The 27,075-nt window shown below is 45.8% G+C and overlaps 1 protein-coding gene across 3 annotated transcripts in view; it reads left to right on the plus strand.

Moving 5' to 3' along the window:
- HAUS5 (HAUS augmin like complex subunit 5) overlaps positions 1 to 27,075 on the plus strand; it is a 740,017-nt gene that overhangs the window by 354,689 nt on the left and 358,253 nt on the right. For all 3 annotated transcript variants that reach the window (XM_069604849.1, XM_069604848.1, XM_069604847.1), the window contains one exon: positions 892 to 1,037. In XM_069604849.1, coding sequence (XP_069460950.1) covers positions 892 to 1,037 — 146 coding nt within the window. The remainder of the gene's footprint in view (positions 1 to 891; positions 1,038 to 27,075) is intronic.

The following is a 27,075-nucleotide window of genomic DNA, read 5'->3' on the forward strand; positions in this document are numbered from 1 at the left end:
CTTTGGTGTCACAGCATCTGTCAAGAGGGCACCTGTGACCTCTGAACCTGCGCTGTGCCACTGGTGGAGCGGGTGCTGCGAATCAGAATACTGATGCAGCAGGGCACAAGTACACATTGTTTTTGGCATGGAGCTTATCAAAGGAGCAAATTTTCCTTTTAGAGCTGGAATGACCTGCATTATTTTATTACTTAATACAAATAAAAAAAGCCAGGGCATTCACACCCTTGCCAGATGGCAATTCCTCACACTGGTCCATTTGACAATTTCTTCCTTAGAACCCCCCCTTCATATCCTCAATAGGTGGTCCAACTCTGCGCTCATAAAAACTGAGTTGGGAGCATGCGCAAGCGGTTTTGACGCATGCGGGCATGTCCACACATGCTCCCTGGCACATTATAACTGTAGAGCTGCAGTACCATCTACATCGAAATGAAAGTTCCCAAATGTATGGCAGTAAGAGGTCTGTGGATTCAGAGTAAAGTTGTCATTACGGTGGGTCATTTGTTATGCATTACATTTTTGAGTGATTGCTGTATATAGTGGAGATTAATGTCAAACTGTATTTTGACATCTGGTGAAAGGAATTCAAACATTGTGTCACTGCCACAGAGCATCTAGCCCTGCACTGTACGCTGACCATCCATCATTGGAAGGGACAGTCATGTTGTGATGGATTTGGAGTTAAACCCTAACTGCGGTGGGTGTGTGGAGTAGTCATGGATTACCCAAGAGTGTTGAGTTCTGCTTTGTGTGAATAAAAAAGTATTCTCTCTTCATAAATACTATTTTCTTTTAATACCACCTTTAAACCTCCGACAGTATTCCTTTTGGTATAATCTGTTCATTTTCCCATTAACCCCTTTCTTAATCTGTTCTCCTAATCCATAGGTCCAACAATTTGTGCACATGAAGCTGCTGCAGCCAGAGAAGGAAATTGAGCAGGAAGTGAATGTTCTCCATTCTGCAGTGGCTCATGAAGTGCAACAATTCTCCAATGTCTGTCTTCCATCTCTCCAACGTCTGACTGTAGATGGGTACGTTCTTTCCTTAGTCCAAGATATATAGTCTGGTTTTCTTGCTGGGCCTTCAGTTTGTTTTACCTCCAGTACTGATATTGCTATGCTTTAATCCTATATGTATGTATGCTAGGATTACTCTTTACACTCGTAGTGCCTGTTCTGGATTTGAAAATGGCTGGCCTGCTGCTTCTCATGTTGTATCTAGTGGATGTATGCAAATGCACATGGTCAGAATATGTGGGTGTAAGATGTATGGGCCTGTAGTTCAGCATTTGTTCGGAGGATTTTTCTGAAGCACTAGTGGTGCATCGTTCTGAGAAGGCAAACTTATTGGAGCATACAAGGTTGAATATAAAGTCTAACCAAACACGAAGGCTATGACTGGGGCAGGAAGAATACTGGTGTAAGGTACATTTGGCAAATAAAGAGGCTGATCTGCAACATATTGGCAACACAAGTGACTTAAATTACTGCGCTTTTGTGTTTCTACTGCATCACGTCACTAGTACAAAGCATTGATCCTTGTCCATGGTGTGTTGTGCCTGCGCCTGAGGAAACCATACCTTAGTCTGGTAATGAGGTTGCAGACACTGGGGTAGGTCAGGGGAGCAAAATAACATATTTTTATTAGCATGGATGTGTTGGCCCACTACATATGGACTTTATAGAGATGCAACACAGAAAGGTATGTGTTCGGTTAATACAATGTATTGGGATTCCTAGGCAGTTTTTGAAGAATTTTAGGTAAGAAATGTAAGTTACGTGAGAGGCTCGAGAGTGGGTTTTAACATTTCTGGCAGATGTGTACGCTGCAAATGCCTGCAGTTTCTCTTTATATCACATCACAGGTAAGTTCCCCACTAGTCATTTTGGGACTGCTAACTTAGCCAACTTCAGATGGTGTCCTAGTCCAGGCTTAGGACATGGGAAAAGGTGAATGCTTTAGTAACAAAAGGTAGGGAATGAGATTGATGGAATTAATAAAGTAAAATGTGATTATCAATCTCTCCCAGATGTAAATGTAAACAATGTTTGTGTGTTCCTTGTTTTTCTTGGTTGATGTAGGAGTTAATGCCTTATTGAAGTGTCATATGTCATTAAGATTTTGAAAGGGGTGTGCAGACTATGAGCAGAATGTAGCCTTTCCACGAAGGGAGCACATTCAGCCAAAAGAATTGGTGGGAAAGAGTATGGGATGGTGATGGAACCCAATAATCATGACTGCGGCAGCTTGAAGGACAAAAGGTGGCAGCAACCAAGCAGAAAACATTCCAACATGGAGACAATAGTGGGGGTGACCCAGGAAGGCCCAAGGAGCAGATGAGGTCTGGGATATTGGTGCCCCAATACCCATTCAGGTGGCTGCAGCAGCGTCCAGCACCAAGGTGGTAGACTCTAACAGTAAAGGGTGGGTGTTGATATGGATTTCCAAAATCGGCTCTAGTTGGGATGATTTTGTGAAGCCATCCTATTATGGTGAACAGGGAAGTAGGTGAGTGGTCATGGCTTAGTATTAGAAAAAGTGTGTGATTGATCCAGGGCTAGAATGAGTCCACACAGAGAAGCAACTGTAAATCAAGTTAGACAGTAAGTATATTAAAATGCAGTTAGGTATACAGCCTTTAATTAACACACTAAGCATATAGAAATCCTAGGTAAATATTGCCACAAAAAACACATAAAACATATATGCACTCACATTTACCCTTGGGAGAAATATAATGTCATATGAATCAATTACCAGTGTAAAACGGGTGAGTAATCAGATGCTTAGAAATGGGCGTAACTCTTTAGAGTTGGCACACAATATTTTAAAGTCCATCCCTAAGATGGTTTAGGGCCTTGTGCCCAAAGGCCACCAGTTCCAAATCAAATATTCCTCAGGAAGGTTTATATAGAGATTTGCAGTGGTTATGGTTTATAAACGTTCCAAAGTTAGATAAAAGATCAAGTAAGTACTCTACTCAATCCCACACACTAGGATACGCATAGGGAAGGATCCTTAACCCAGGTTCCACTACCAAGGGTCAGGTCAGAGTGAGTGGTGGTCAGGATTTTATGCCCATGTAACCCTATAAAGACAGCGGGGGACAGAAACGATATGTAACTTAACCCTCTGACTTCCATTCTTCCAGAGATCACTCTAGGTGTTCTGGAATCCCCACTGGGGACATGCAACACTGCTTGGTACGATCAATGAAGGCCCTAGAGGTGGGAGGTACTGGGGTCACTTTCAGCATTGGGACATGGTTTGGTTGGTCGCAGTGCACAGGAATGTTCCAGACAGCTTGCAGTAGAAGACCCAAACAAGGAAAGATTAATATTTCTACGGATCAGACACCTCACCGGAATGAAGAAGTATGGAAATAGGAGTCACCACGGTCAGATGGCGATATTATAGTGGCAAACACGTGGAACAGGCCCAGCACAACTTCCCTTGTTGTGGGATGGCTGGAAATGCAGTAGCATGTGACTTGTGGCACAAGCTGCATAGTTCCAAAGCTCTGCTCGGAACAGCGACTGCTGCAGCAAGGTAGCCCAGGAGAGAGCTGGTCAGTCCACCGGTTGGTCCAACGACACTTCTGAAGGCATGAAACCTCAGCAAGGGGTAGAGATTGGTTGTTCCCACTGTCCCAGGGGTCGAAGCACTGACAAGGCTCGTTTTGAGATCTGCAAAGGAGCAGGACTTCACCAGGACAACACTGGAGTCAATGCTGGTCAGCTGCAGGGGTATTCTTCGGTTCGTCGGTGGGCTGCTCTTCTTCGTAGGAGTCTTGGTTCCAACGATCTTCTGCTGTACAGTCGTAAGTATCCTCTTATCCAAGATGCAATCTGGAAGCAAGCCCATCACTGATAAGAATCGGCACCTTTCATACAGCCATTGGCTACTCAATCATTGATAACCACTGGTCACCCATTCTGCCCCGCAGCAAAATTTCAGGCACTAGAGTTGTGGATTGGGAATAGGGGATTCCAGCCCTCCCCCTGGCATACGCACAATGCCCCTTAGCCCGCGAAAGCGGCAGCTTTCTGTGAGAAACCATAAGGTGTTTCACCCGCTAGTCCCCCGGGATCTGTCATCGAAGCGGCCAGGACACGGCCATCGTTTTTGGATCCTGTTTCTGGGGTGGACCAATGTGGGAGCATCACCTGGATGAGGAGAGTTTGGGGAGTGGGACGCCAGACGGTGAGACGCGGTATCCCCTTTCTTCTAACACCTTTGCCCCATCGTACTAGGTAGGATACTTAAGAACTCTCCCTCTCCCCCTTTCCCGACACAAACACTTTCTCACAGACAGCTCATTGTGAGAAAAAACGGACTTACACCCAAGCCGTATACCTGACATGTCCCAACACAAGGGTCAAGCAGAGTCAGGCAATTACTGATAATTGCACACACCTGACTACCATCACACTTCCCTACACGGATAAAAGGCGGAGACTGAAAGCACACTCTGAGCAAGGTAAAACACACGAGGAAGCAGCAGTTCCGAGATGGCAGTTTAATACCAGGAGAAAGACGGCAAGACCAGAGAGGGTTACAAGGAGGGAAGTGCCAGAGAGGGTTACAAGGAGGGAAGTGCCATTGACCTTTTCGGAGGAAAACCACTACTTTCACGAGTCCTCGAGAATAAGAAACATTAGACCTGTAATTAAAGCTGAAGAAAGGTGCATTGTGTGTCAGAGGTACCCGGGGCGCTCCTGCTGTCATGGCCACAGGCCCCAGAACAAAAAAACGACACCATCTAGTGACAATGGGTCACTTGACTCACTTATGTCCCTTTGGGACCCATAAACATAGGCGCCCTGGCTGGACTCGGGCGCCAGGCTCATATAGAAATGTGAGCAGGAACACTTTATTTCAGTGCCGGAGTGCTTTTACTTTATTTCAGTGCAGGAGTGCTTTTATTTTACAAGAACTTTCCAGGAGCTGAAACCCTTTATTCCAGAAAACATCTTCATGTGCTGACTCATCGGGTGTGGGTCCCTAGGCCTGGTCTTCATGTGCTGACTCATCGGGTGTGGCAGGCAGGCTGAACCTGGTGGGCGTGGCTTCAGAAGCTCAGCTATAAAAGCTGCTCCATCCTTAAGGCCGGTGCTTCGCGTTACTGTGCACTCGTGTGCAATGTGACGCTCACCACCGCTTGGATCAGTTTACTTACCTTTGAAACCAGGCGTTCTCCTGCATACTTACCTCCCGGAAACCGGTGCGTCATTGCTTCATCTGCAAACTCATCTCCTGACATCCAGTGATCTTGATCCCGACGCCGCAGCACCGCACTCCCCATCCACAAACTCGGACCCTGTGAAGAAGAAGAAAGACGAGGTTAGAGCATCCGTCCTAGGGCCGCACAGCATTTGAACCCCACGCGCCCCTAGTTAACAATTTACCAGCTACTGTACCGCTGCAGCTTCGTTCCTCATTCCCTCCGGCTGCCGCCTCGAGCTCCACAGCTTCTGCTGGTCCGGCAACATAACCTGCAAGGAAAGAAAGCAAAAGAGCAAACATCAAAAGTGGAACGGACAGCAATACAAGACAACCAACTTTACGATACAACAAAAACAGACGAGGAAAGACAAAGGCAAACAGGAACACTTACTTAGTATAGTGGCTTAGTCGCAGCAGGACTGGACTACCACGTGCAAAGGACCAGTGAAGGAACTCGGCCCAGATCATACAAGCGCCCCTGCCAGAAGCAGCAGGACGGAGTGCTCGCCACAACTAATCAACAAGTGATTTTTCCAGGGACAGCCCATCCCACGGGTACCACGGATTGGGAGAAGGGGTCTGGAAGGGGGATCAGGCGCAAGCTGGCATACTCACGCCCCCTATTCTCCATGCAGGAGCAGTCCTGAGCAGCATCACCTATTACCATTAGTCACCACGAAAGCGCAGAAGGCGAAGTCGGACCCGAGAGACCTCACCCCCGGGAGGGCTGCAAGAAGCAATCTGAATAAACAGTGTGTGAAGCGTATGTGATGAGCGATGCAAATATAATTGAACATCCAAGGGGTGACTGAACTTTTGAAGCCAAGATAGATAACGTATACAGAGTGGTCCGCCATCACATGGGTTCTCATTCGAAGGTTCTAGTTGGGTATCCATCTGAGAGGTGGCAAATGTGAAATGTGGATTCGAAGTGGTCCTGCAACGGGTCAAGCTAAATCCTGTGCACATTCGAAAGTTACTTAAATATGCAAATTGACAAGGGGGGTCCTGGGAGTCTCTGCCAGACATTAGTCCTGGTTACGAGAGACTTACCTAGAGTCTTTAGCTCACTATCTTTCACAGAGAAGAAATATCCCAAACATATCAGTCTTTGTCCTGCGCTGGGGATAGTGAGCTAAAGACTTTGGGTCTCACCCTAAGTTACTAGGGGAATTCAAACGTGGACCCCTTGCTCACTACTCTTAGAGAGGCCCAGCTCCTCCCTACTGATGAGGTCCAACCAGACTGAAACACGTGTCTGGGGATGCTGTTGGTACTCTTGTTCAGAGGAGAATTGCCTAGCATTTCGGTGCTGGACTGCCCCAGGGCAGGACAAAGACTGATATGTTTGGGATATTTCTCCTCTGTGAAAGATAGTGAGCTAAAGACTCTGGTTAAGTCTCTCGTAACCAGGACTAATGTCTGGCAGAGGGACTCCCAGGACCCCCTTGTTAATTTGCTAATAAATCATTGTACATTGTTGCACTTGCCTAACTGGCATTATTGCTGTTGCTCTGTGTGGGCTCATTGTAGCCCTAGACCACCCTCACACCCACTTCTAAATCTAAGCCTTATCACTCTGCTACCTACCCTGTATTGGCTTTTGGCTAGACTTTAGTGTCTTTCTTGATCACCATGTTATGTTATGTTATTTACACTTCACCGAAAGGCATCTTGCCCCGAGATTGACAAGGTAATATGAGCAGGAAGCTAAAACAGTAAGGTTTTGAGAGAAATTCTGAACTGAAGATAGTAAACTGTGCTTCTGAGTGCAATGGGCAGTTTGTTCCATAGGATACTGGCTGCTACCGAGAATGCACGCCCACCTAGTCTTGCACGACGATGTTTAGGAATCACTAATCGATGGGCAAGACTAGAGCGTAGCATTCTCTCTGGAGCATAGTGTACACATTTCTGCTGAAGATAATACCTGCCTCCATGGTAATAGGCGCAGTGAATTATACAGAGAGATTTAAACTTGATGCGTTGCACTACAGGAAGCCAGTGCAAAGCCCTAATCACAGGGCTGATGTGGGCTCCATATGGCGTAGCCATGGCTGTCCGAGCCACCATGTTCTACAAAAGCTGAAGCCAGTGAACCAATCTCCGTGGTTGGGCCAGAGAGAGCATTAAAATAGTTGATTTGACTATTGATAATAGAGGCCACAACCAAAGGGCGGAAATGGACCGGGGGGGGGGGTAAAGGTAGTATTTTGCAAAGGGTTCTCAAGATAAAGTGACCGGTCTTACATACAGCGCCAATCTGTCAGGCCATGGAAAGAGAAGCCGGAAAGATCACTCCCAGATTTTTAGCTTCCTTCACTGGATGAGGGAAATCACCAAGGGGAAAAAAGGCCAGCAAGATGCAGAAAACAAGTCAGAGGTTGAACCCACCACCATGATCTCTGTTTTATCCCCATTCATTTTAAGCAAATTGAGGTCCATCCATCCTTTCACTGCTTCCAGGCAATCGCATAGAGCTGAGGACATCCCAGCCTGGTCAAGATCTAAACGCACCAGGATGTGGGTGTCCTCAGCATATGCATCGCACTGGAAGCTGCAAGAGTGGATGAGAGCCATATATATAGATGTTATAAAGAAGGCCAGCGATGCAGAAGGCATACCGGAGAAGAGGAAACATACCTGCTGGTGACTGAGGCCGCTTGAGTGCAAGGAAACCACTAGCAAGCCGCAGAGAGAGAAGCACAAAGACCGGGAAAAGTCCCATTGAGCCAGAGAAGCAGTTGAAGGTCTTGGGAGACAAGCGAACAACCGGATGGTGACGGCCAAGACCCTCCAGGTACAAGGGTAGCTAGTCCCAGGGTTGGGGAGACCCAGCGAGTACTAAAAGCCCAAAATGGAGAACTGGAGGAATACTCACCGGGGAAGAGGGACCTAGTGAAAGGGGGTCTAGGATCCACATCAGGGATACATACCCCGAGAAGTACTAAATGGGACTACGCACTTTGCATATACAGATGATATTTACAGGCCTTGGCAGGGGAGTAAACAAAGGCTATGGCTTGAAAAAAGCTCAGACAAAGAGAACTGTGAAAGTAACCAAGTGAAGGGGATCTGGGACCCATGCTGGAGAAACGCACCCAAACAGTAATAAAGCGGAATATGAACTTTACATATACAAGTGGTACTCGCAGACCTTGGCAAGAGAGTAAACCAAGTCTTTGGATTGAAGAGTGAACAGAGAGCGAACTATAAGAGCAACCAAGTGAAGGGGGTCTGGGACCCATGGTGGGGTCATGCTCCCCAAACAGTGAATGAAATGTCATTTATAACGCACCTGTACACAAGTGCGACAAGACAAGGGCGGGAAGACAGGGAGGACAAGAGAAACAAGCTTACTAGGCCTTGTGTCATTCAGATTGTGCAAGTGCGGGAACGAGAAGTGCAAGGGCAAAGGGAGTGAGGGAGGCGCAAGAGAGAGGAGGGGAAAACGGGGCAGCAATGCTCGGAGTAAGTGCAGCCACAGCAGCGCGGTTCTGGGTTGCGCAAGGAGCAGAAGGGACTGTAGGGTTACAGCCACAGCCCCGAAGTGCGTTGTGGGCCCGGAGGCAGTGCAAGGGTGACTGATCAAGAAAGAGCCTGGTACCCAGTGAGACTCTGAGGGTAGTCAAACAACCAGTCGGTACAGCAGACATGTAGGTCGGCACGGGGCCGAAGATAGAGAAAGCAGAGGAGAAGAGGAAGGTTTTGAGTTGCTTCCGAAACTTCAGGTGGTCTGGCTCAAGTTTGAGAGGGACAGAGAGGCCATTCTAGAGGGAGGTACCTGCAGAGGAGTGAGATCTACCCCCCACTCTGAGCCTGGAGAAGTTGTAACCCTTACAGTTTTGGTGGTAGCTGAGCTAAGGGCTTCAGAAGGAAGGTATTTTGGAAGAGAGCGTTGGATGTAGAGCGGGCCCCTGCCCCAGAAAGCCTTGTGGACAATGCAAAGGGTCTTGAACTTGATCCTTGGAGCCACCGGGAGCCAGTGCAGGGATTTTAGGGCTGGAGAGATACGGTCCCTGGGCTTGCGACCAAACATAAGTCAGGCAGTCCTGTTCTGGATTAGTTGCAAAGGGCGGAGAGTAGAGGAAGGCAGATTGAGAAAGAGGCTGTTGCAATAGTCCAGCCTACAGAGAACAAGGGCTCTGGAGACAGTGAGCTTCTGGTGGAAAGTGAGAAAGGGCAGAGTCTCTTTGAGGAGGTGCAACTGGTAGAGGGACTTCTTGGTGACGTCTGAGATATGAGGAGAGAAAGAGAGACTGGAGTCGAAGATGACACCAAGGTTTTTTGCCTCGCAGGAAGGCAAAGGAAGAGGGCCCAAGGCGGGCTGCCAGAGTGAGAGGGGGAACGCAGGAGCAGGGGTCCCAATGAGAAGAATCTGTCTTACTGGCATTAAAGCATAGATCGCTGGAGGCTCACCAATCCTGAATCACAGGTACAGTCTGTAATGAGCAAGAGAGGATAGGAGGCTGAGGGGAGCCTGAAAGAAAGCGGAGTGGCATCTGCATAACACTGAAAGTTAGAGGAGAAGGTAGAGATCAGGTGGGCCAAAGTGGCCAAGTAGAGGTTGGAAAACCATGGTGAGAGGATAGAGCCCAACGTCGCCGGTAGAGAGAGGTGGCTGAGAGAAAGCGACCAAGTTGGACCTTGGCGGGGTGGTCCAATAGTAACTAGGTCAGCCACTCCAGGGCCTGATTCGTGATGCCCAGGTACTCGGTCAATTGATCTGGATAACGTGGTTGACTGTGTCAAAAGCAGAGGAAAGATCAAGGAGGATTAGGACAGAAGGAATGCTGGAATCAAGGTTAGAGAGCAGATCTTCACGGGTGTTCAAGAGAGCAGTTTCCGTGCCTCTGGCTGCTCTGAAGCCAGACTGATGGTCATGGAGACAACCAACAGATTGAGTGTGGAGAGTAAGCTGGGAGATGGGCAGCTTTTCCAAGAGTTGCCCAGGAAAGGGGTTTTGCCAAATTAAGATTTAGAAAGCATACTGATATGGGTTTCTGTCATGGAATTATTTCAACAATTGCTCCCCTAACATGGAAGCACTTACAAATATATAAAATTAAGGTGCCAAAGTTGAAGCTGTATTTCTGTGAGGATCCAATACATCCTAACTTCAAAACAACAATGTTCAGCCAGTGGGTCTGCATCACTGTTCTCATCTGAGGCTGTTCCTGATGAGATAATTGAGGAAGGCACCGTTTGCCTTTTTAGCTCTGGAATGGACCTCAAGGCACCAAACCATTAAGTAGGAGTCCACCCACTTTTGGCCCACTCTTTTCTGAGCTTGTCCAATGAAGATTTTGAAAGCCCACATTGCTCACCTAACATGGAAGCACTTACAAATACATGAAATGCAGGTATTAACCTTGAATCTGTATTTCTGTGAGGTTCCAATACAACTTCAAAATTGCCATTTTCATCCAGTCGGTCTGCATCACAGGTGTCCAAATTACAAAGCATACATGCACTTAGAGACCTTGGCAAGCGAGTAAACCAAGGGTGTGGGTGGAAGTGAAGGCGAAGAGAGAAAACCATAACAAAAATGTTGTGGACCCTACTTGGCTGGAGAGTGGACCAAGGAGGGGGTACTGAGATAAGGGTCAGGGACCCTCAACATAGTTTGGGAGAGACAACCATGCTATTCTTTATCATTGCAGTACCTGGGAGTCGGTCTGCTCACCAAGGGTCTGGGACCCTCAAGACTACTTGGAAAGGGTGTCCAGGCCATTTTCCCTTGTTGCAGGGCCTGGGAGCCTAGCCTGCTAAGTACAGATACAGACTTATCCTGACCATTAAAGATACAGTGACAATCTTGGATAAAGTGGAAAGACTCGGTGGGGGGGGGGGGTTCAACCACTAGAGTCTTGTGGAAGTTTTGTTTGATTTTATACAGCTTTTTGGAACTTTTGTTTTGAGCCACAAGACCGGGCTGCTAGTCGGCAGTCAAAGAGACATTTACCTTTTTCACCTCATCTTAAATTTAGCTGGTGAGGGATAGGTTAGGATTTGAACACAGGACAGCAAGTTTACTTTGGACATTCTGACACAGTTTCATTAGCTAGTTTTGTTGAGGCAGGGAACCCCCCTCTTAGAGGTAGGGTAAGTTAGGATTTCCTCCAACCCCCTCCCTTCTTTTGTTATTAATAAAAGTATTTGCCATTCCACATGAAAAATGTCAGACTCTTATCCCTACACCCTGACAATACATATATTCATTCAGTTGCGTCACCCACCATTCATTAGATCTGTAGCATTTTAAATCAACTGTAATGCATCGCCCGTGGAAGATCTGGAGTCGCTGGAGACGTGCCTAGTCTGGCGACTGGGAACGCCTTTAGCGGTCTATGCTTCTTCCAATATGGCCGCCGGCACGTATTTACGTGGGACGCACCGAGGCTTCGGTGCGTTATCTGTTTACCTTGTTAATACTCAACGCTAGTTTTTTCGAGCCTTCGTGCTATTCTGTAATACTTTCAGTTTCCTGTATTTCCATTCAGTTGTTCTTTTCCACCGCGGTTTCCGTCTTAATGGGTTTATTTTCTGGCGGTTTGTCTCTGTTAGAGTGCACTGAGAGGTAAGCCCTACACCTCTGTCTATCACCCCTCCGTTTCTCTGTGTCCTGGCTCTTCCTGTCTTCAGCTCTCCTTTACTTCCTATCTCTCCCTCTCTCCTTCATTCTCTCGCTCTTTCCTTTGCCTTACCTTAGTGCTCTTCTGTCCGGCCATCGGACGCCTGCGAGTGCACTTCTGTCCGGCCATCGGACGCCTGCGAGTGCTCTTCTGTCCGGCTATCGGACTCCTGCGAGTGCTTCTGTCCAGCCTCCGGACGCCTGCGAGCTCCACAGTCAAGTTGCATTTCCTTTTGGATTGCCGTTTCCTCTCATCTCTATTTCCTTACCTTCACCACCGGTAACAGGAGTTGGACTTCTAAAGGACTCCTCTACCGGATACTGGGAACAGTGTGTTCAGTTTCATTGGACTATTTATACTACGAATTCACTGCCTGAAGCCTACGGAAGGACTCATCTCAACAGGGATTTTTCTAGCCTAACGGCTTTTTCCCCTGACATTGGGGACTGACTCCCGGGTGGCTCCCGGGGCTTGGTTCCCCATCCGGTCACGGTGGCCTCTGGGGAGTCACGTCCGTATATGCATCAAAAGAAGAGCAAGGAACTCAGAAAGCCTAGACGAAAGGACTCCACCGGAGATTCAGGTGAGGAGGAGTTGGAAAAAAGGGGATCCAAAGGTTCAAAGTCTCACAGTATACAACGCCAAAAGAGTAAGACCATGGCTACTCCTGAACAAGTCCTGGAGATATGCAATGCTAGCCAGGCTTTGCGGGTGGACATGCAGAACGTACAAGCAGAGAACCAGACCCTTCGGCAACAGGTGGCTACCGGAGACGAAGGAAGAGGTGAATTACCCCTGATGCCTTTTTCCATGAACAAGTATGATGGCAATCCCAAGGGAATGAAGGAGTTCCTTGATGCCTGCACTGTCTACTTCTCATTCAGGAGGAAGAACTTCGAGTCTGGAAGGTCTCGGGTTGGTTTTCTAATCTCCAATCTGACGGGAAGTGCCTTGAAATGGGCTACCCCCCTTGTTACTTCTGAAGATCCCTCAGTGAACGACTATGATTTGTTCGTTCGTGACTTTAAGACTAGGTTCGAAAGACCCGAAGTCCAGTACTCAACATATGAAGCACTACTGGATGCCAAGCAAGGCAACCAAAACGTCCAATCGTATATCTCACACTTTCAGGAATTGGCTGCATTGGCAGGGTGGCCTGATTGCTCAGCAGACTATTTTCCGTCGAGGATTGCACGACGACATAAAGGACGAGTTGGCACGAGTGGCGAGACCAGACACCTTTTCTGAATTAACAACCTTGGTCCTCCGGATCGAATTCCGTTTGAATGAAAGATGAAACGAGAGGAAGAAGGGCCGAGGACTTCAATGGAACAACCAGACGGCTCCCCAGGCCAAGGATCGTCCTTTCCCCGAGGAACCAATGCAAATAGGTGCCACAAGAGGCCCTTTGTCCGTTAATAGTTCTAATAGTTTATTAGGTATACATATAACAAAACAAATGTTTTATATACCGAGATTACACATTATTACAGTATTAAAATACAAGATTATATACCAATTTACTAATAACTCACATTAAAAAACACATTTGATTTCATACGACAGTCTTGAGGTACCCTACATAATTATACAATACAATGTAATATCAATACAATTTTCTTATAAAATGTCACCATAAAATAAATTAGATTAATGTCATTACCACTCATAAACAATGGCCACAGTGTCTCAATTTCGTCAGGATTAATGGTATTATTATATGACTTCATATGTTTGTATCGCAATGCATACAGACTATCACATACAATTAGCAAGTGGTGTAGTGTCTCTGTGACATTATGGCCGCACAGTCGACAGAAACGCATGTCACGAGGAATACCCATTTGTGTTCCATGTGTTTCCAATGCCTCAGAAATATTAAATTTTAGTAACAAATATTGCCGCACCGTTTGAGGGCTCGGGTATGCATTAATATAACTAGGGAGTTTGCAACGTGATGAGCGCTCATTATAATAGATTCCACTAAATGTTTTTGTGGATAGGTTTATCATCTGCTGTTCATAGCAGACTTCCGTCAGTACATGCTTTAATTTTAACTTCATGAGGGGCATACTCATCAATCTATATGGGGAATTCTGGCAATCCCATTTGCTATGAAGTTTTTGTAGTTTGCCCATTATTCCAAATTTAGAGTTCTGCACTAGGCGCAAGTAGGCAACCATATATGCACCAATGATTGTGTCTATCTGGAGACGTTTCAGCTTCTCAAAGTTAATAACGCAATGGTTAACAAATACATAGGAGATTGCCACCAGATCAAGTTCAAGGTATATGTGTTCCGCACTTACACATTTGGGTAATCGAAGCAGCTTCCTAAGCAAACAAACTTCGAATTTTTCAACAAGTTTGATTAAATTATGGCCCCATATAACAATAGCATACAATAGGACTGCTCTTATCTTTGCAATATAAATTGTCAGTACTGCAGATACTGAATAACCACTATTACTTCCGATGAAAATGCTCAGCGCATTGGTAGATACCATGCACCGAGCTTGAAGCGTAGACCAGTGTGCCTTCCAAGTTAAGCGGTCATCTACAGTGATGCCAAGATATTTATAGGTATTTACTTGTTCTAAGATTTCACCATTCAGTGACCACACATATTTTTTAGGACACCTTTTTTTTGTGAAGACCATCACTTTACTTTTGTCTAGATTGATCTGTAAGCCGTTGTCGATACAATAACTGCTTAGAGCATCTAGCATCAACTGAAGACCAGCCGGTGTATAATCAAGCAGAATTAGGTCGTCGGCATATGCCAACCATCCAAGAATCACCTCAGTGATCTTCACTGGGTTAGCTGCTGCTATACAGAAAGCTTTTCCCATGTCTGCAAGATACAAATTAAACAGTGTCGCTGCGACCATACACCCTTGTTTGACACCGCTAAAAGTCATCATAGAAGCTGACAATTTCCCCGCTGCATTCAAACGAATACGCACTGAAGTGTCAGAATGCAACAACATTAGCATCCTCAAGAGGCCAGGTGGAATGCCCCAATCAGAAAGCTTTTTCCACAGTCTATTTCTCAGCACCGTATCGAACGCAGCAGAAAAATCAATAAATACACAATATACGTCAAGGTTGCAACGACTCCATGAATGTTCAACTGCGGTAGTTAACAACAACTGCCCGTGCAAGGTGCCCGACTTAGCTCGAAATCCAATTTGATTGGGTGGAAGGATATTACATTCCGCAATCCACACAGTCAATTCTTGCAGAATAACCTTTGCAAATATTTTTGAAGACGTATCAAGCATTGCGAGCATCCTAAAATTGCTTGGGCAGTCCCATGCCCCTTTCTTATGGATAGTCAATATATGACTTGTCTGCCATGACTGAGGCACTACACCTGACACACCTATTTGGGTAAATAGGCGGTGTAATGCCGTGGCCCAAAGCTCAGGCTGTTGTTTTAACAATATATTGCATACCCCATCGGGCCCTGCAGCTCTGGAATTTTTAAGCTTAGATATAATCAACATTATATCCAATATACTTGCATTACATACCCAAGGTTCGCCAGGGATAGCCAAAACCGTAACATGAGGGATCACCCTACCTAGGGTTTTGGCTATATGACATTGCCATTGTTCTTCCGATATACAATTAATAGATAATGGACGTTGTTTTGCATGATGGAGGAGTTGCCATATGCCAACAGAGTCATTCGACCTTGCCTTCTCAGCTATCTGTTGCCATAATCGGGCTCCACATAACAATTTATGGTTAGATAGCCATTTCTTAAATTTCTTTTTGGCATTTCTAATTTGGATCGAGATGCCCTCTGGATTGGGCTGAGCAGCATTATCCAATAGAGCTGCTTGAATTTCATTTCGCATCACTGTCTTAGCCTTACTAATTGCAACATCAAAACCCACCCGACACCTGACTTGCATATTAGATTTTTCACTCATGCCAACGTAACTGCGTCTAGCAGCCACTTTATTTTTAATTGTTGACATGGTATTAGAAAAATCGGACAGCATGTCAGCGGTGATGTTATCTCCTTCATACTTTGTTTGAATGAATCGCGGCAAAAGCATGGACACTACATCATTTGCCTTATCAATATTCCGTGGATGCCAATTAATGCGATTACCACCTTCATTAATCGTCAGCTGACCATTTTCATCATATTCACTTGCATTTACGGTCGAATCAGGTAACTTTAGTAGCCAGCACATAGGGACATGGTCACTTTCATATCTAACTACAATGCTCATGTCTTTTATGTAGGTGATCCCGCTGATATTAGTAAGGGCATAATCGATAGTAGATGCAGAACGGCCCTCGACTCTGGTGAAAGCCATATGACGATCACCAGGCGTAATACCATTCAGTTTCACTATCCCATGTGCAGCAAGCATAGAATGCCATTTAGAACCCTGCCGGTTTGACTTCGGCACGGGCCCCACTGATGCTTTGAAGTTCCGATTATCATCATTTATCATAGGGAGATTGCCAATAAGTCCATTAAAATCACCAACAATCCAAACAGGGGAAACCTGATTGTATTGTAATAATACATTGTTGACATTCCCTATATTCGCGAGAGACATAGACATATTTGGTGGATCATATACATTAATTAGTATTATATCTAGTGTAGGTCTAGAAATACGAGTAACCAAAATGGAATCAGAGGACTGTATTAATTTTTCAATCCGCCATGGCGGTGTAACCGACACCAAGAGACCACCTTTCGGGCGGCCCAAAGGACCTTTAGTAGCCCTCTGATGGACTGTAGTTCTACCATCTAATTGTACTTCGGCAAGCAGCCAAGTTTCCTGTAGAGCGACCACACCAAATATATCTATCTTGCTCAGCAACCCATCATTTACAAATAGGTGGGTATGCCAAGAGAAGAGCATATCCACCTTGTTATATCACTCGCGCACAGCACCAAAATGAGGCTTAAATGCCACGGGTAGCCATTGCCAGTAACCATCTAGACATTGATTGTTTTCTATTGTTGTTGGTGGATCAGTGGTTCCCGGTGGTATGACCCTCGGCACATTTGAGAACCCGACAGGTCTATCATCAATTGTCCTATTAGTTACACTAATAGGATCAATAATCTCTTCTTTTTTAGAGTTAGTCGAGCTTTGTTGGATGCTAATACAAGCCTTAGAGGGGCCAGGATTGGGATTACGATTTATCGGAATTTCTACTTGGAGGATATTATATCCTAGTCGAAGAAAGTCAGCCTCAAAACTCAAAACATACTTTAAAGAAGCATCCGTTTCAAACCAGATATTTGAGATAAACTGATTCATAGCCTCGACTTGATCGACTATGCGAATGTCATTGGATGTGATAGCCCTCAATGGAACTATAGATTTAAATATGCACAATACCGCAGTGCGATTCAGAGGAGTTGGAATGGGATCTTGGTACAGTTGGACCAGTTGAAGGGCAGATACCATCTTGCTTTGCACATTGGTACTATTTCCATTTTTAAGTGTATCAAATTGAGCTAAGGTACTCTTAGGCTGTGCCCAAACTGCCGGAAGAGTCGGTTGATTATAGGCATCATTTTTATCACATGCAACTTGCTTGGCTACTTTTTTTGAGACTTTTTTCTTTTGGGTTTTCGATTTACTAATTGCATTAACAGCAGCTGGATTAAGAGGAATCACAATATCCGCTATTACAGGAGTTTCAATTATTACCAGTGATTTTTCGTGTGATGAATTTAAAGGTTCAATAGCTTGTGTAAGATCTCCAAGTGGTTGTTTCTTTTTACTACTACTTAGTTCATCTGCAATATTCCTAGATTTACCATTATTCATGCACTTATTGCGTTTGCTATTACGATACATGAAAGCATGGTGTACAGGAGGAGGTAAATACGATCTACCTTTTTTCTTAGGATTTTTTTTTTGGCACATAGTGGGGTGAAGAGTGTTGTTTATTCAGATTTTCACTAAAACGCCTATTGCATGCCATGTGGTAACATCCACGCATGTTTTTGTGTATAATCAGCGACTGAATCGTTATCTTCTTTTCCAAGTTGTCACATTTGGAAATAAGTTGAGTCAATAAATTTTCTAAAGCATAAAACATGTCGTCAGAATTCATGCTTACATCACTCAGACTTTTAGGCTGAGTAGTAGTATCCTTGACGATAGATTTTATCACAGGAAATTGAAAGATAGGATTGGATATATCTGTAGAAAATGTAGGAAATGAAGGAAAAACTTGTTCAGATTGATCAGCTTTGACTGAGACTAATTTCATGACAGGAGAGATATGATGATTATCATTACCAGCTTTGCTGCTTGGTTTATTCGGTGGAGTATAATACATGGGAGTCGATGCGACCTCCATTAAGGATTGGTCAGGATCGAGACCCAAGTATTCCACCTCTAAATCATCCATGGCAGAAATGGCAAGATCAATTGGGGCTTTTGCATTTATCAATGGAGTTTCATGAATCAAGGCAATACTAGGATTGATCTCAGGGACATTAGGGTTGAGTCCGCATGTTGGAATAAAGATTTTTGCAGTGGGGTTGAGATTAAGATTAGTCATGTCATCAGATATATGTATAATCTCATTCGATCCATTAGTAATCACATTGCTAATTATGGAGGGAGAGGTAGTGTCAGGACAACATAAAATGTCGCTTAATAATTTAGTGCTCACACAACCTAAGTCATTAGTTAATTCCAAGAGCAAAGTATCTTTTATAGATTCCACAGAGATGATACCCACAGGAGCATCAGGTAAAGGAATATCTTTTTTACAATAATATTCTGTAATCTGCTTACACAATTGTAACACTTTCTTGGGATGCGATATTATTTTAGGAACACATATTCTCCTGTTTCTAAGATTTTTATGCATGGCTATCTCACGCTCATATTCATCCATCACTTGATTTAAAGTTTAAACAAAAAAACACCAATATGGGTATGAGTGCGAGCAGCAGTTGTATATGCACCATGTAATCAATATAGTGCCATGCAGTTAGTTCTTTTAGTGCATTTAATGCATTTAGTGCAAATTGCTCAATACCTGAACAGATAATCTAATCAGATAAATCAAAACTATAAAATACAATTTATCACAGTACAATGATAAAATGTAGGGTACCTTCAAGTTAAAACAATATTATTATAAATTAATATACAATCCAGTGTTAAACAACCATGGGGTCCAGTGTATTGTTTGATGTTAGACAGTAATTTGAGACGGCGTAAAACCGACAACAAAAAAAGCAGCCTCACTCAGAACCACAAGATTAGGGGCTAATAAGCTAATAAGCTACTAAGCTACTAAGTACAAATACAAAATACCGCAGCACTTTCTGCGTGCCGATATAATGTCAGCTGAGCCCAATGAATCGAGGGGCACGGTCAATATACCAACCTACTTACACAGCATGACAGCATGATAGTTATAGACATTAAACATACCTTAAAACTAATCAATTGGATTTAAAAATACCGTTTTTTTTTTTTTTTTAAATAACATGCGCACTTAATACTTAAAACAATATACACCGAGACGTAAGCTCGAGGTATAAAATTCTACCGTATCTCTACCGTGTCTCGCTGTGCAAGGGATTCGACCACGAGACAGTTCCCAAGGGTTAATCGATGACCTGGCACCTGGGATAGTCAAACAGCGAGCCAATAGCCCTGCTATGTCTACGTGTACATGGGCTTATGCGGCCAAATACATGATTATAGCCATGAATTTTCCAAACAATGGTATTATATTGTTCTGCGGTTCGCTTGCCGCACAGCAGAACAGCAAAACAGCCACTTGCAGAGCCACTTCAGGAGCGCGCGCGCAGGAGCGCGCGGCTGGCTCGCGCGGCTGGCTCGCGCGGCTGGCTCTATTTAACAGCGATGTGGGCGTGGCCTAAAAAAAATATAAAAATATAAATTTTATCACTCTATAATTATACTAAAGTACATATAAGTACGTATAATTATATTAGGTTAACAATATTGGTCCACAAGTAAGTCGTTTTGGGTATCCAAGTCCATACAAGTCCATACAAGTGTTCATTAAGTACCGGCAGGTAGTATCCTTAGGAAGAGATGTCCGTTAATGAAAGAAGACGCAGAAAGGAACTTAATCTTTGTATGTATTGTGGTTCATCGGAACACCAGTTGAAGGACTGCACTGAGATCCCATCTCGGCGTTCGGGAAACGCATTTCCCCGAGTCTATGCAAGGGAGACTACGGGGAGGTTGGCACAATCCCTTGCAACACCACTAAAGCAGGAGAAGACAACCGATTAATGATACTCCAGGCGTCCTGTGATGAGGCCAGAGGAGGCTGAGATATATCAGAGCCAATTAACTACAAACCCCATAGGCCTATGCTAAGCAGGAAGAGTACATGGATGAGGTCATAAGTGAGGGGAGGGCCATAGCTATGGGAAAGACATCTGAGAGCTCCAATGAGAGATAAAGAGATGACCTAAGAAGGTGCTTTACTTTAAAACTGGACGTTTTTTGTTGTTGTTTTTTAGCCTGCCGAGAAGGGTGAGGAGGAAAAGGCTACCTCGGAGGAGGAAATCGTATATGAATGGGCCTACTCAGACAGAGGGGCCATGAAGGTTAAGTCAAGATACGCTCCCGTTGAGCATCTTGTGAAGTTGTCATAGTTTACCATAGTTTGTAGCAAAGATTCAGCGGAGAATCGTGAGAGAGGGACAGAGCCTCAGGTGGGGGAAGAGGGTCGCTCCATCTGCCAACGGAGCCCCGTAGTTTGGACCGGCTCGCTGCCGAGAAGGGGAAGAGGAGCGGTGACAAGCCCCACCTTCGCGGAGGAGGAGTCCGCTCGCCGAAGACAGCTGAAGCGAGGAGATCAGCTGTGAGGTCGATCAGCTGGGAGGACACTGCAGAGCAGTGTCGAGGCCCCCACCTTTGCGGAGGAGGAGCTAAGGAGTCCGCCCGGCGGCCTAACGAAGACCGCGAAGCCGCATCGAAACGGCCGCTGTTGCGGAGGAGGAATCAGTCAGTGCTACGACGACTGAAGCCGTACAATCAGCTGAGCGACTGTACCGGCACAGGCTGAATGAAATAGCGATGACAGAAGACCCAGTAAGCTAACGCTGACTCCGGAGGAGGTACAGTAATAGGGTAACCCCCTATTGCAGAGCAGAGGCTCCCTACCACGGCCGAGTAGCAGGAGAAGAGCCTGTGACATGAGATGAGGTGAGGAGAAGGAGGTTGGGACAATCGGGTACGACGTCAGGAGCGGCGGCAGAAAAGTTAAGACATTGACAATAAGAGAATCAGCGCCCTATCCATATTGTTACGAGGCCACAAGGGGGTCAAGGGATCTGTAAAGAGAAAGGAAGTTATAGAAGAGGCCACGTGGGAATCTGGAGGAGGTCAAGCAGTATAGAAGATATGCACAGGAAGTTATAAGGACATTACTCCTCTCATCAAAAGCTTATGGTCAAGAGAAGTAAAAAGACTGATCCAGGAAAGTAGGAGCCACCAGAGTCAAGAGTAACCTAGTTATTCGCCAATGTTGTTTGTTCCCATGTTACAAGGGAAAAGGTAATAAGAAACTATTAAAACAAAGTTCAACCTCACATTTGTCTATTGTGTAGTCTATTCCCACTCGCTTTGTAACATTTGGTGGCAGCGGTGGGATAGACCGAAACACCATGGAGGACTTAATAAAGACATTAAGCGAGGGCCAGCAGTTGTTACAACAAGCCCTGCAACTACAAAGCCAGCAGGCCCAGGCTGATAGACTGGCCTTCCAGCAAGCCTTGCAGCTACAGCAGGCCCAGCTATTAGAAGTCACAAATATGAGAAGCCAGACCCCCGTACCAACGTCAGTCCTTCAAAAATTCACCAGCGGCGAAGACCCCGCTCACTTCTTCGTCAACTTTGAAAGGGTCGCCAGGAATGCCCAATGGCCAAATGAGAGGTGGTGCCACTACACCGGCCCCCTCATGACTGGAGAGATGCAGAGTGCTTACCAGGCGGCGAACCCGGCAGGGGACACCATTTACCAAGATATGAAGCGGGTGGTGCTGGAACGACTTGGGCATGACGAAGAAGCTTATAGGATTAAATTCAGGGAAACAAAGCTATCAATCGAGGAGACTCCACGCCAACTCTTCTACCGAATAAAAGAGCTGGGGGAGAAGTGGCTTCAGACCAATTCCTCAACTACGCACGAGGTGGCCGAAAAGGTGATTTTGGAGCAATTCATAGAGGCCTTACCCTTACCAATGCAGAGATGGGTCAGGCAGCATCATAGGCCCAGCCTGGTAGAAGCGGTCAACATAGCCTCTGCATATCAGAAAGCTGGCCAAGCGAAGTTGGTGGCCTACCCCTCCACTCCCAAGGCTGGGGGAAATTCTTCAGGTATGGGGAATCGGCCGATGTCTTCCTCACGATGGCCGAATTCGATGATTAGGAAACCACTGTTAGGCCGGAACCTTGTTCCTTCCCAATCCGAAGGAACAGGGACATCCCAACTTGCCCGTCCTCCCAGTCTCAGTGCGAGGGGCCCGCAATGTTTTGAATGTGGGGAGTGGGGCCATCTGGCGAGGTTATGCCCAAGGAAAACCAAGTCTGAACCGATGGACGTCGGAAACATTGGTCCAACCAAGGATGCCATTCAGTGTGGAGCTTTACCAAGTCATCAACCAACGTATCCATATGTCTGCGAAGCGGAGGTGGAGGGACACCCTACCCGGGCGATGCTAGATTCGGGTAGCCTACAAACAGCAGTGAATCCGGATCTGGTAGGTGAAGTGGAGAAACTGAACGAGGGTATACCTATCAGGTGTGTGCATGGGGACGTTAAAGTATACCCACTTAAAGATATCAGAATAAAGGTAGCTGGGGAACGAATGAGGATAAGAGCTGCCGTAATGCCGGCGTTGCCTGAACCCTTATTAATTGGCTCTGATATACCCGACCTCCCTCGGCTTATTCAGAGAGTAGAAGACCAGTGGTGGAGGGAAGCTCCTTTTCAGGATGTAGAGATCCTGTCCGAAGCCAACAAGACAAGGAAGAGTAAGAGGGCAAGAAAATTGGAGAAGCATGTCTGGCTCGAACGGAATATGTATCCAGTAGCTGTGGACTGGAAAATAGATGAACATGGAGATAGCTTCCGCATGGCCCAAGAACTTGATCCGCTATTGAAACATGCCAGAGACTCTGTGGAAGACGACCCAAAAGGGAAAAACCCCCACTTTATTAAAGACAATGGCTTATACTATCGTATAAGTATCAACCCCGGTGAAGAAACAATCCGACAATTGTTGGTTCCTAGCAAGTATTATCGCCCGGTATTGGAAGTTGCCCATCTCCAAGTAGGAGAAGGACATCTTGGGGTTGAGAAGACCACAAAGAAGATCCTCGCAAGATTTTACTGGCCGGGCATATATGGACAAGTAGCACGTTTTTGTCAACAATGTGCAGAATGCCAGAAAAAGAACAGGCCAAGTGTACCCAAGGCTCCTCTCCTCTCCATGCCGCTGATATTAGAACCTTTTCAGCGGATTGGAATGGATATTGTGGGTCCACTAGATGCTACAAGCCGAGGACACAAGTATTTGCTGGTGATTGTGGATTACGCAACCAGGTATCCCGAAGCTTTTCCCTTACGTTCCACAAACGCCCAGCAAATATGTGATGTCCTCGTCCCATTCATCTCCCGAGTGGGCATACCGAAAGAAATAGTGACAGATAGGGGAACCAACTTCATGTCAACAGTATTAAAGCGAGTATGCGAGACCTTACACATTGACCAACTCAAAACTGCCGTGTATCACCCCCAAACGGATGGTCTGGTTGAGAGATGTAACCAGACAATTAAACAGATGCTGAGGAAGACCATCCAACCAGGCGAGCGAAATTGGGATAGAGTGTTGCCTTGGATTTTGATGACCTTAAGGAATACTCCTCAGTCCTCTACGGGGTTTGCTCCGTTTGAACTGTTGTTCTGAAGGCCGGTGAGAACGCTTTTGGACATCCTAAGAGAGAGCTGGGAGGAGCAGGCAAACCCCGAGATTACTTTGACTGAGTATGCCTCGGAACTTAAAACTCGAGTTGAAAAACTTCAGTCCTTGGCCCAAACCCATTTGCAGCAAGCTTTAGGGAAACAGGAGCAATACTATAACCAGAAAGCCAAAATACGTTGTTTCCAGGTAGGAGATCGAGTCCTAGTACTTCTCCCTACATCTGAAAATAAAATGTTGGCATCATGGAAAGGACCGTATATGGTCGAGAAGGTCTTGGGTCCAGTAACCTATAAAATTCGTCAACCTGAAAGTAAAATCCCTTTACAGACTTACCATGTCAACTTACTGAAGAAATGGACGGAACCCAAGGTCTCAGTAGCGATGATTAGTGTGGAAGAGGGATCGTCGGAATATTTACCATCGACGGAAGCACCAATCGGAATAGAAGCCCTGAATTACAATTCTGAATTAGATCCTGTTCAAAGATCAGAACTTTCTAGTTTGGTGAAGCAATATGCAGAATTATTTTCCTCGATACCAGGGAAAACTTCGTTGACCTGTCATCATATTCAGACCAATCCAGGAGCAAAGGTGAGAATGCGGCCTTATAGGATCCCGGAAGCAAGACTTCAAGCTGTAGAGAAAGAAATTCAGGAGATGCTTCGTTTGGGTGTGATTGAGCCCTCACATAGCGACTGGTGTTCCCCTCTGGTGATGGTACCAAAACCGGATGGAAGTATCCGCTTCTGCATGGACTTCAGAAGATTAAATGAGGTGTCAAAATTTGACGCTTACCCCATGCCAAGGATTGACGATCTCCTGGAAAAACTGGGCAAGGCAACATTTTTAACCACAATTGATTTAACCAAGGGGTATTGGCAGATTCCGTTATTCACCCCAGATAAAGAGAAAACTGCTTTTGCTTCTCCAGGTGGACTATTCCAATTCACAGTCCTTCCATTTGGCTCCATGGGGCGCCGGCCACCTTCCAACGATTGATGAACCACTTGATAAAGGGGCATGAGAGTTATATTGATGCCTATCTGGATGACATCGTTGTTTTCAGCCAAAGCTGGTCAGATCATTTGAAACATTTATCAGCAATTTTTCAAACCTTGAAAAGGGCAGGCTTACACATAAACCCCAAAAAGACTAACCTGGCAAATTCACACACCAAATACTTGGGATATTATGTTGGCCAGGGGACCCTGAGACCTCAGCGGGAGAAGATGGATGCCATACGTCAAGTGCAGTTTCCAACAACCACCAAACAGGTTAGAGCATTCCTTGGTTTTGTGGGGTATTACCGTCGGTTCATTCCTCATTTTTCAACGTTAGCAGCTCCCTTGACGAATCTTCTAAGGTCGGATGCTCCACCCAGGAGTGAATGGAAGAATGCTAAGACTGAAGAAGCAGTTGTCGCCCTAAAAACAGCGCTTTCCGATAAAGCTGTTCTGCATTGTCCAGACTTCAACATGCCATTTTATCTACACACAGACGCTTCAGGCTCAGGACTAGGGGCAGTCCTCTTCCAAAACAAAGGAGAGGAAGAGAGACCTATCCTGTTTATTAGCAGGAAGCTGATGCCTCATGAGACAAGATATGCAACAATAGAGAAGGAATGCTTAGCAGTGAAATGGGCAGTTGAGTCCCTAAAATACTATTTGTTAGGTAGAAACTTCACGTTAGTTACCGATCATGCCCCACTGGTGTGGTTATCACGAAATAAAGAGTCGAACCCCAGAGTATTGAGGTGGTTCCTGTCATTGCAACCATATTCCTTCCAAACTATCCATCAAGCAGGAAGTAAGATGGCTCAAGCGGATTTTCTGTCCAGAATGTACGTCCTTCCCGAACGTAAGGGCTTAAGGGGGAGGCTATGTGATGAGGCCAGAGGAGGCTGAGATATATCAGAGCCAATTAACTACAAACCCCATAGGCCTATGCTAAGCAGGAAGAGTACATGGATGAGGTCATAAGTGAGGGGAGGGCCATAGCTATGGGAAAGACATCTGAGAGCTCCAATGAGAGATAAAGAGATGACCTAAGAAGGTGCTTTACTTTAATACTGGACGTTTTTTGTTGTTTTTTAGCCTGCCGAGAAGGGTGAGGAGGAAAAGGCTACCTCGGAGGAGGAAATCGTATATGAATGGGCCTACTGAGACAGAGGGGCCATGAAGGTTAAGTCAAGATACGCTCCCGTTGAGCATCTTGTGAAGTTGTCATAGTTTACCATAGTTTGTAGCAAAGATTCAGCGGAGAATCGTGAGAGAGGGACAGAGCCTCAGGTGGGGGAAGAGGGTCGCTCCATCTGCCAACGGAGCCCCGTAGTTTGGACCGGCTCGCTGCCGAGAAGGGGAAGAGGAGCGGTGACAAGCCCCACCTTCGCGGAGGAGGAGTCCGCTCTCCGAAGACAGCTGAAGCGAGGAGATCAGCTGTGAGGTCGATCAGCTGGGAGGACACTGCAGAGCAGTGTCGAGGCCCCCACCTTTGCGGAGGAGGAGCTAAGGAGTCCGCCCGGCGGCCTAACGAAGACCGCGAAGCCGCATCGAAACGGCCGCTGTTGCGGAGGAGGAATCAGTCAGTGCTACGACGACTGAAGCCGTACGATCAGCTGAGCGACTGTACCGGCACAGGCTGAATGAAATAGCGATGACAGAAGACCCAGTAAGCTAACGCTGACTCTGGAGGAGGTACAGTAATAGGGTAACCCCCTATTGCAGAGCAGAGGCTCCCTACCACGGCCGAGTAGCAGGAGAAGAGCCTGTGACATGAGATGAGGTGAGGAGAAGGAGGTTGGGACAATCGGGTACGACGTCAGGAGCGGCGGCAGAAAAGTTAAGACATTGACCATAAGAGAATCGGCGCCCTATCCATATTGTTACGAGGCCACAAGGGGGTCAAGAGATCTGTAAAGAGAAAGGAAGTTATAGAAGAGGCCACGTGGGAATCTGGAGGAGGTCAAGCAGTATAGAAGATATGCACAGGAAGTTATAAGGACATTACTCCTCTCATCAAAAGCTTATGGTCCAGAGAAGTAAAAAGACTGATCCAGGAAAGTAGGAGCCACCAGAGTCAAGAGTAACCTAGTTATTCGCCAATGTTGTTTGTTCCCATGTTACAAGGGAAAAGGTAATAAGAAACTATTAAAACAAAGTTCAACCTCACATTTGTCTATTGTGTAGTCTATTCCCACTCGCTTTGTAACACGTCCCTAAGCCC

The sequence above is a fragment of the Ambystoma mexicanum genome, chromosome 1p (genome assembly GCF_040938575.1).
Source record: "Ambystoma mexicanum isolate Mex_15411 chromosome 1p, UKY_AmexF1_1, whole genome shotgun sequence".
In the NCBI taxonomy this organism is placed as follows: Eukaryota; Metazoa; Chordata; class Amphibia; order Caudata; family Ambystomatidae; genus Ambystoma; species Ambystoma mexicanum.